Genomic DNA, 10183 nt, shown 5'->3' with positions numbered 1-10183 from the left:
CAAAAGTCATTTGTTTGGGGAATATCATACTTTGTATTTTTTTGGACTTTTGACCTATTTTGTGTTAATATTGAATTATGGTGTTATTAAGGCCGATTCACCAAAAATATCTTATTTTAAAGGAGGTCTAAACTCTAAAATCTGATTTAATATGTCTCATGTCTGTCAACTTTCAAATATATCATTTAATACTAGTGGGAGAATCCCACAAGTTTTAGCACAAGGTTCCGGTTAGGCTTGAATTTGTGGTCCATGACTCCATGTATTGGACTTTTGATTTTTTGGGTACAACCTGTGGCGGTATGTTTGAGAAAAGGTAGGGAGAAAGATCAAGAAGATGCAAACTCCTTTAAGATATACATACAGCTAAGGTTAAGTTGGTGGTGGGGTATGATTATGAATATGATGATTTTGGGGATAGCAACTTTGTGGATTTGGGTAGGTTAAAGGGAGACCCACTTGAACTGAATTACCTTAGAGCCTTCCTTCTTCATCACACAATACTCAAAAACCACAAAACCGCGTTTATGACTTCAAAAGTGCATTCAATTGGGGATTCATTTTCCCCTCGTGACCAAAATATCCAACTGTGCCCAGCTCCAACTCAGCCATGAGCCTGTTCATTAACCCTCCCTCGAGTCCCACCTCACAAAGATGGACACTATAAAACCACATACTAGGAGGTTCTCTCCTCTTCAACTATCTCATTCTTCATTCTATTCTATACCCAATACTTACTCAAACTCACAATGGCTTCTCCTTCTTCCTCTCTTATTGTTTCTTCTATCTTTCTCTTATCTATTCTAGCTAATACTACTAGTTTTGTTACCTCTGCTTCTAATTTCTACCGAGATTTCGACATAACGTGGGGCGATGGTCGTGGTAAGATACTCAACAATGGACAACTACTTACTCTCTCCCTTGATAAAACCTCTGGTTCTGGTTTTCAATCCAAGAAAGAATACCTATTTGGTAAGATTGATATGCAGCTTAAGCTTGTCCCTGGTAACTCCGCAGGCACTGTCACTGCATACTATGTAAGCAAGCCTCTGTTGACAACACTTAACCTTTTTCCATCTCTCATCACTCAATTATATTCACAGACTTGATTAGTTTTCACTGGTTTTAACTTGTTTGCTGTCAATTTTGATGCAGTTATCGTCTCAAGGACCAACCCACAATGAAATCGATTTCGAATTCTTAGGGAATGTTAGTGGGGATCCTTACATTCTTCATACTAATGTTTTCAGCCAAGGTAAAGGTAACAGAGAGCAGCAATTCTATCTCTGGTTTGACCCAACTGCCGATTTTCACAGATACTCTATCGTTTGGAACCCTCAACGCATCATGTAAGTACCCCTCTTCAAACTTCAAGTTCCTCATTTGCATTTATACTGGGAAATGCTTCATTCATTCATTCACTCACTCACTAATTGGTTTATGCTCTCATTTCAGTTTTTCTGTTGATGGAATCCCAATAAGAGAGTTTAAGAATTCAGAATATCTTGGTGTTCCATACCCAAAGAACCAGCCCATGAGGATATATTCTAGTCTTTGGAACGCAGACGATTGGGCAACAAGGGGAGGCCTAGTAAAGACAGACTGGTCCCATGCTCCATTTACAGCTTCCTATAGGAACTTCAATGCTGATGCTTGTGTTTGGTCATCAGGAACCTCTTCTTGTAAGAGTTCAAGAACAACTCCGACAAAGAACGCATGGTTTTCACAAGAATTGGACTCGACAAATCAAAGGAGGTTGAGATGGGTGCAGAAGAAGTACATGATTTACAACTACTGCAACGATAGAAAGAGGTTCCCACAAGGCATGCCTCCAGAATGTAAAATCGCCCATTAAGCTATCCTATTCAACAAAGTTTTATGATACACTCGAATTCTTTCATTTGTTACTAGTTCTAGTTTAAGTCACTACTTATTTAGATTATTCTCTGTTTAAGTTTCTTGTATTCATGTAAGTATTTCAAATATAATGTAATAAAATAGTTTGATCTTATTAACCTTTCTTAACTAGCGGTTTATATTTGATTTTTGATTTAAGCAAAGACATTGAGCGGTCTAGATTATCTATAAATTAAGTGAGTGAAATAATTTGCCCTAAATTTATCTTCAATGGCGAAGGTTAAAAGAAAAAACGGAATATGGCGGGAACTTTAAAGGTAATACTCCGTATTAGAACTTACGTAATAGTTAAGCTCTTCATATAGAGTGTGACGAGAGAAGTTTCTAGAATTTTACTATGTGGGACTATTCTAATATTCATTTTTTAGCAAATTAATGAATTTTTCAGTAGCGAAAGTCATTCGTTTGAGGGGAAATAATAGATTAGTCTCACTCTCACATAGAAAAATTGTAAAACTCTTTATAAAGAGCGTATGCATGGTAATAGCTAGAAATATAAAGTCATTTCAATACAATTATCTTTTCTTACAGGTTAAATGTAGTGATCTAAAATGGAAATATGTTTTAGTGAACTTTTTTAATTTGTTTTCGGCCCTTAAATATGTCAACTCTCTTCCTTTCTTATGTATCTCTCATACTCCCCTCTCTTTTACTCAGGCGGAGGAGAGAGAGAGAGACAGAGTCGGTCTACATTAATAGTTTTCTTCTTGAGCGTCATGTGATCGTTTGAGGCAGTTGTATGCTCCTGTAATGCACTCAAGGGAGATTATACACACAAACGTAAACTACGTTTGACACCGGTAATTCTAATTACCGTAATGTGCAAAACATAAGTGTCACGCCTCAGTAAGCTAATAAAGACATTTATATATTTACGCGTGCTTGTCACTTCTTTCTTTCGCCGCCGCTCCTTAATGGGTAGTGGTTGACTACAAAAAGGGGAGAGGGAGGGACGAGATAGGAGAAAGGGCTTTGGTGATGAAAATTTGTCAATTTTAGAGTGTTTGATGATTTGATAACTAACTACATGTCTCTAAGATTTTCCAGTAAATCTTTTTTCTAAGACTTGTAACTTGTAAAACTAAAAGTTGAAATTATCTGTCAAAATATTCATTTTACAAATTATAGATGTAAAGTTGAATGATTTTTTGTAAAGATAATCTTGGTATGTTACGACTACCCACACTAAATATGTCTCACATGGGTAGCATCAGATTGATTGTGGTTTTAGTGGCAGAAGTACCTTGCGTTCTTACTAACACACACTACACCAATTTTACTTGAACACGAATTACCAAATTAAAAGAAGTAACCCATTCCATTTTTTGTCTCGACATTATTGTTGTATAAAATGTCTATCCATGTCATTTATTGATTCCTGATCCATATTTCAAAATGTACTGTTCAAAAGAAACAACTATATTTTATCTATAAAGAAGACTGTTTCAATTATCTAGGTTTCTTTTTTCATTGCGACCTTTATAACAACGATATACTTTTTTCCTTCGAACTGTCCCTTACTGATAGAGAACCGTTCCTCTAATTTTTTTCAAACCTAATTCCATCATTTTCATAATCTCTTGAATTTTTTTATTATATATAAAGATAACACTTATATATATAAACTATCACAATCTAGACAACAACTAGTAATATATTTAAATCAAAACAAAAGTTAGAAAAGGAAGTTTCTAAATGTTTGTTTTTGTTTGGGTTATTTCCCTAATGGCCCCCAACTTTGTGACCAGCTTCCCGCCTGGCCCCTTCCGTTATAACACCGTCACTCTCTCTCCTCCATCATGTTTTCTCTCTGCCAACTCACGCCACATCATGTGTTACGCCACCTCATCACCTTCTCCGGCAGAGGTCGCCGGCCGGCCAAATTTCCGACCGGCGACCTTCAAACTAAAAAAAAAAAACATTTTTTTTCTCTCTTCTTCTCTCTCTAAAATTACTCCGGCGAAGGTGAGGTTTGTTCTTCAAGAACAGACCGAGATCTGTTCTTCACGAACAGACCGAGATCTGTTCTTCACGAACAAACCACTCCGGCGAAGGTGCTGGAGTAATTTTAGAGAAAGAGAGAGAGGAAGAGAGAAAAAAAAAATTAGTTTGAAGGTTGCCGGCCGCAAATTTGGCCGGCCGGCGACCTGATGTAGAAACGCAGCGGAATTAAAAGAGATGAATAACTAAATAAGAACAATGAAAATAAAGATCAAATAACTCTAAATACTCAACTTTATTAAAACTTCAATGGGGTTTTTCTCTCAATCTGAGAATAATAGACAAACTAGATATCCTTTTATAGGATTCTGGACTTTCCTAGATAGACTTGAATTAGACTTCCTAAATAATTAAAATAATGCAACTGCCTAAATAACTAGACTCAAATCTGGACCTTTCCAATTATTGGAAATATTAAAATAGCATAATTTCCTAAACCTAAATTATCTAATAATCATACTAAAATAAGGACTTCCTAAATCTACTCTCTCTGGCTGGTTGGTCCATGACCGGGTCCGGTCATGGAAAGAGTCTCCACGCGCGGGTGCCCCTGCATCAGCATCCCCTTCCCTCAAGAGGTTCGTCCCGAACCGTTTGTGAAGAGAATGTAGTTCCTCCGATCCATCTTCAATTGGCAATAACGTCACGATCTTCTTCTTCCATGAAAATTCATAAACATTCAAACGACCACGGTAAGTGGCATCAACATCAGATTGCCATGGTCGTCCTAATATGATGTGGCATAAATCCATATCGGTGACATCACAATTAACTGTAGACAAATAAGAAGAACCAATAGAAAGATTAATAGTACACATGTGATCAACCCGTGTAGTAGTACCCGACTGAATCCAAGCGGTTTTATACGGGTTTGATTTAATCATTGTAGGAATACCCAAGAAATTGACCAGCTTTGAAGAAATTAAATTCTCTACACAACCATTGTCAATCACAATAGTACACACTTTATTCAGTACTGTTCCCCGTGTAACGAACAAATTCTTTCGTTGAGATAAATTCCTCTTGAAAGGTGTGAAAAGAACTCTCCGAGTGAGTAACATTACCCGATCACCGTTGTCTGGAATAGTGTTAATTCGTTCCAATTGATCTTCATCTGAATCTGAATCTGATTTCTTTTCTACAATATTTGCTTTACCGTGAGAGGGGCAAGCATTAAAATAGTGGCCTGTTTCAAAACAACGATAACACTTAACTAGTGGAGGTTTTTTATAAGGATTATCTGCTAGTGATTTAGTACCGTCCTCCGCCTGTTTGGATTGATCTAATTCATCCGGTAGAGTTCGAACTGCTTGACTTCTCGTACTGTGTCCTCGAAAAATGGAACGTGAATCTGATTCAAAAGACCGAGCTACACTAATACATTCAGAAACCGAATTAAAAGCTCTTAAATTAACCAAATCTTTAATATCATTCCGAAGTCCGTCCTTGAATTTTTCTACTTTCATTGACTCTGAATCTGGAAGATTAAGTCTTGTAATTAGTCTTTGGAATTCCGAAGCATATTCCTCAACGGAACGTCTTCCTTGGCGGCAACGTAAATAATCAACACATAATTGGTTCTCATAATCCGGAGGGAGGAAACGGGAGAACATTAATGGTTTCAATTCTAACCAAGAAGAAATAGGAGGTAGGTGTAATAAACGACGATTTTCAGATTCCTGTTTCCACCAAGTAAGAGCAGTTTTAGATAAATAACCAGTTACACAACGTACCTGTTCAGGACCTTCAACTTGCATAACATCAAAAAAAATCTCTAGTCTAGAGACGTAATCCAAGAAATCTTCAATATTTATCGAACCATCATATGATGGTACTTCCATTCGAATACGGTACGATGAACTAGGGTTTGGACATTCGGTGTCGGTTGGTGGAGTGTGGTGTTCACGTTCGGTTTGAGTGGTTTGGACAACCAAGGGAGGTCGTTGTGGTAGGTTGATTGGACGGTTGATAGGAGTGGTAGGGTCTCGGGTTTGGGAATGGGTGAAGTTGTGTTCTCTGTTTCGGTTTAATGGGTGGAGTTGGTCTCGGTGACGTGGGTTTGTGGTGTTGTCGGGTTGGAGAGGGAGGTTGATGGTCGTCTCGGTTTCATGTGGACGGCGGTGTTGTAGAGGTGGTGTAACTGGATCATGAACCGTGGGGGTGTATCGTGTTTCGGTATGGAGGTTGTGGTGGGTGTGATGGTGTTGGTATGGTGAGTGGGTTTCGATTTAGTTGGTAGGGATTGAAGGATATCGGGTATACGGGTAAAGAAGACGGGGGTCTTGGTAGGTTGTAATGGTTCCTAAAGGGGCGATTGGTTGGGCTTGGTTGGTGATGTTTCGGTTGTTGGTTTGGGGGTTGGTGAGGAGGTGGTGGTCGGCCGAGAAGTGGCTTTCGTGTGGTGGTCGATGTGGTGTTGTAGTTGGCTCGGGGAAGGAGAACGATGGTGGTGTTGACGTGTGGGTATAGGAGGGGTACGTAGGTGTTTGAAAAGGTGTGTTTTGTGAATAGGAGGTGATGAAGGGTGGTGTGATAACCGGAGGGGGGTTGCTAATGGTGTGACCAAATAGTGGTGTCGTGGGCTCGGGAGGAAAACCGAGAGGTGGAAATCGGGTGGTGGTGGTGGTAGTCGGTAGTTGTGAGGGTTGTTGAGGTGTGATAGTGGTGGGAGGTGGAGTTTGGTTTTTACACATACCTTCGAGTTGTTTGGAGATGATGTTGATGGAGTCGTTGAGTTGATCGAATCGTTGATCGATTTTATCGAATTTTTCTGTTGTTTCCTTCTTGTACTCCTTGAAACCTTCTTCCAACTTTTTACCTGCAGATAGCCCTTCTTTAATGTTGTCCCATTCAGAGGAAAAGGTTGGTGTTTTCTCCTTAGTTGGTGTAGTAGAGATAGTAGTATTAACCATGATGAGAAAAAGTGATGAAGAGAGAAAAAAAAAATTTATGGCTCTAGATACCACTTGATGTAGAAACGCAGCGGAATTAAAAGAGATGAATAACTAAATAAGAACAATGAAAATAAAGATCAAATAACTCTAAATACTCAACTTTATTAAAACTTCAATGGGGTTTTTCTCTCAATCTGAGAATAATAGACAAACTAGATATCCTTTTATAGGATTCTGGACTTTCCTAGATAGACTTGAATTAGACTTCCTAAATAATTAAAATACTGCAACTGCCTAAATAACTAGACTCAAATCTGGACCTTTCCAATTATTGGAAACATTAAAATAGCATAATTTCCTAAACCTAAATTATCTAATAATCATACTAAAATAAGGACTTCCTAAATCTACTCTCTCTGGCTGGTTGGTCCATGACCGGGTCCGGTCATGGAAAGAGTCTCCACGCCGGGTGCCCCTGCATCACGACCTCTGCCAGAGAAGGTGATGAGGTGGCGTAACAGATAATGTGGCGTGAGTTGACAGAGAGAGAAAATATGATGGAGGAGAGAGAGTGACGGTGTTATAACGGAAGTAGGGGTGGGAATCGGTCCGGACCGGTCGGTGTCGGACTCTAACTTCATCGAACCGGTCGACTCCGACATAAATTGTTGGTGACCACCTATTTACTCGGGCGGACTCGGACGGTCACTCTCAAGAATTCTTTGTCCATTGACCGTCCAAGTCCGTTTATTTTACCGGTCTAGTCGGACACCGGACGGTCTCGGTCCGGACTTTCCAATAAATTTACTTAATTCAGAACTTTATTTTTATTACCACAAACAAAATTACTTACAAATGAAGATGTTTAGCCAAGAAATCAAAAGTAAATATAAAAAAAGAAAAAACACAGTTGGTCATCATTTGACAAGATATAATTAAGCCATTCAATAATGTTTGGTCTTCTAGAGGACTATATGACTATAGCCAACTATCATCATATATTTATATGTCTATAAAATTCAACGGTCAACTTCTAAAAATGAGGACAGTTTAGTCAGTCAACCTATTCGGTCACTCGTACCGGTCGATCAGCGGTCGGTCCTTCGACATAAAATTTTGACCGTGACCGTCCGCCAATTATTTCGGGCCGGTCGGACACTGACCATTATGACCATCGGGTGTCCATGGACACTTTTTATCTCGGTCGAACGGGTCGGATAGCGGTCTTCCGGATCTTTTTCCCACCCCTAAACGGAAGGGAGTCATATGGATATTTCTCGTAAAGTAGGGGGCCAGGCGGGAAGCTGGTCACAAAGTTGGGGGCCATTAGGGAAATAACCATTTTTGTTTAAAAGATGTTATGAAAGTTACAATTGGAAGAAGTCAACAACCTATAACTATTTAGGAAAGACTAAATGAGTGTTAGATATGTTAGTGTATGTGGTTGGTAAAGGTGCCTGCACCTATACCAACTAGGTATTCATTCTTTTAAAATACTCCACAAAATGGAAGTGATTACATACACTCCAGCTGTTGACCAATGTTTTTGAGAGGCTAAACCGCGTTTGCTTTTTCATCAATACAATTTGCCCCTGCCGCCCCACCAACCTAAACCACACACGGAACCACTCCTTCCAATAACCTTCCTTCCTCTCCTTAGCTTGTACTATAAAAGCACATCCATTTTTCTACAAATTCAAACATCTACTATCTCATTTCCACTTACTTCTCACAACTTCTAAGTTTTTCAATAAAGCTTCATATACATATGGCTGCTTCTTCTCTTTCTCTATGTTTCCTGTTGGTCTCTTTACTAGCTACTACTTTTATAGTTGCCTCTGCTGCTAGTTTTGACCAAGAATTCGACATAACTTGGGGTGATGGTCGTGGTAAGATGCTCAACAATGGACAACTCCTTACTCTCTCCCTTGACAAAGCCTCTGGTTCTGGTTTTCAATCCAAAAAAGAATACCTATTTGGTAAGATTGATATGCAACTCAAGCTTGTCCCTGGCAACTCCGCCGGCACTGTCACGGCATACTACGTAAGCAAGCCTCCATTAACAATACTCACCTTCTTTCATCACCCATCACTCCATTATATTCATAAACTTGATTAGTTCTAACTTGCTTGTTGTGAATTTGATGCAGTTATCATCTCAAGGACCAACCCACGATGAAATCGACTTTGAATTCTTAGGGAATGTTAGTGGAGATCCTTACATTCTTCATACTAATGTTTTCAGCCAAGGGAAAGGTAACAGAGAGCAACAGTTCTATCTATGGTTCGACCCAACCGCCGATTTCCACACTTACTCCATCCTCTGGAATCCTCAACACATCATGTAAGTAACCCAAAATCTCAAGTTCATCAATTCATATTTTTGTTTGAGACTAGTTTGTCCTAAAACTGATTAGTTTATGCTCTTATTTCAGTTTTTCTGTTGATGGAACTCCAATCAGAGAGTTCAAGAATTCAGAACACCTTGGAGTTTCTTACCCAAAGAACCAGCCCATGAGAATCTATTCTAGTCTCTGGAACGCCGACGACTGGGCAACAAGGGGAGGCCTAGTCAAGACAGACTGGTCCCATGCTCCATTTACCGCTTCCTACCGGAACTTCAATTCAGACGCTTCCACAAACAATCCATGGTTTTCTCAAGAGTTAGATTCAACTAATCAAGGTAAGATGAAATGGGTGCAGAAGAACTACATGATTTACAACTACTGTTCCGACACAAAGCGCTTCCCACAAGGCATGCCTGCAGAGTGTGCCACTACCAAATAATCTTCGATTACGACCAACCGAAACTGCCAGACAACTACAGTTGATGGATCATACATAACAGATTTTCTGATGTGTAACATGAATATCTAAATCGTTCATTCATTCTTATTCTTTTACCATGTTTTGGTGTAATAATATGATACAATATATATATATATATAAAATGGTATAAACATATTTGTCAAATTTCTTCTGTTTAAGTTATTTCTTTCTACACATGAATGAGTATCCAAGTTTTTGGCAACTATGAGAAAAGATTATGGCATGACTAAACTATAAAGAAAGAATATCAACCAGATTTAATCTCCTTTCAACAACTAAAAAATAACAGATTTAATCTCATAGAAATACCAGTTGATTCAATTCATAATTTGAAGTATACTGAGTTCAAAATGTTATGGACATATTCATCGAATTTCTTCTCTTTAATGTGTTATGCTACTTATAATTTACACATGAATCAAGTAATCAATTTGGCTTAAAACTTTATATAAGGAATATCAATTAGATTGAAGAAAAACAAAAATACAAGATGATTTCGATTCAAAAGTTCACTTTATTAATCAGTTTAAAATTCAACTACA

General features: G+C 38.5%; 2 protein-coding genes across 2 annotated transcripts; both read left to right on the top strand.

Annotated features, from left to right (window-relative positions):
- The first annotated feature begins 483 nt into the window (after positions 1-483).
- Positions 484-2015, top strand: LOC147533811 (xyloglucan endotransglucosylase protein 7-like). Its single transcript, XM_086645229.1, has 3 exons — positions 484-1037; positions 1156-1349; positions 1456-2015. The coding sequence occupies exons 1-3, from the start codon at positions 750-752 to the stop codon at positions 1853-1855; spliced, it is 882 nt and encodes a 293-aa protein (XP_086501355.1). The 5' UTR covers positions 484-749; the 3' UTR covers positions 1856-2015.
- Positions 2016-8344: 6329 nt separating this feature from the next.
- Positions 8345-9785, top strand: LOC147533810 (xyloglucan endotransglucosylase/hydrolase protein 24-like). Its single transcript, XM_086647841.1, has 3 exons — positions 8345-8856; positions 8963-9156; positions 9248-9785. Exons 1-3 carry the CDS (start codon positions 8581-8583, stop codon positions 9597-9599), a joined length of 822 nt encoding a protein of 273 aa, XP_086503967.1. The 5' UTR covers positions 8345-8580; the 3' UTR covers positions 9600-9785.
- Positions 9786-10183: the final 398 nt, after the last annotated feature.

The sequence above is a fragment of the Eschscholzia californica genome, unplaced genomic scaffold (assembly GCF_041429995.1).
Source record: "Eschscholzia californica isolate CP2 unplaced genomic scaffold, dmEscCali1.0.p SCAF_6, whole genome shotgun sequence".
Taxonomy (NCBI): Eukaryota; Viridiplantae; Streptophyta; class Magnoliopsida; order Ranunculales; family Papaveraceae; genus Eschscholzia; species Eschscholzia californica.
The sequence above is the reverse complement of the archived record's forward strand: the minus strand, read 5'-3'. Positions and strand labels throughout refer to the sequence as shown.

What these genes read in the sequence shown, in the direction of transcription:
- LOC147533811 (XM_086645229.1), top strand. Translation starts at nt 750, where the DNA reads ATGGCTTCTCCTTCTTCCTCTCTTATTGTTTCTTCTATCTTTCTCTTA. An exon ending in GCACTGTCACTGCATACTAT is followed by an intron (nt 1,038 to 1,155) that starts GTAAGCAAGCCT and finishes ATTTTGATGCAG; the next exon opens with TTATCGTCTCAAGGACCAAC. An exon ending in TGGAACCCTCAACGCATCAT is followed by an intron (nt 1,350 to 1,455) that starts GTAAGTACCCCT and finishes CTCTCATTTCAG; the next exon opens with TTTTTCTGTTGATGGAATCC.
- LOC147533810 (XM_086647841.1), top strand. Translation starts at nt 8,581, where the DNA reads ATGGCTGCTTCTTCTCTTTCTCTATGTTTCCTGTTGGTCTCTTTACTA. An exon ending in GCACTGTCACGGCATACTAC is followed by an intron (nt 8,857 to 8,962) that starts GTAAGCAAGCCT and finishes AATTTGATGCAG; the next exon opens with TTATCATCTCAAGGACCAAC. An exon ending in TGGAATCCTCAACACATCAT is followed by an intron (nt 9,157 to 9,247) that starts GTAAGTAACCCA and finishes CTCTTATTTCAG; the next exon opens with TTTTTCTGTTGATGGAACTC.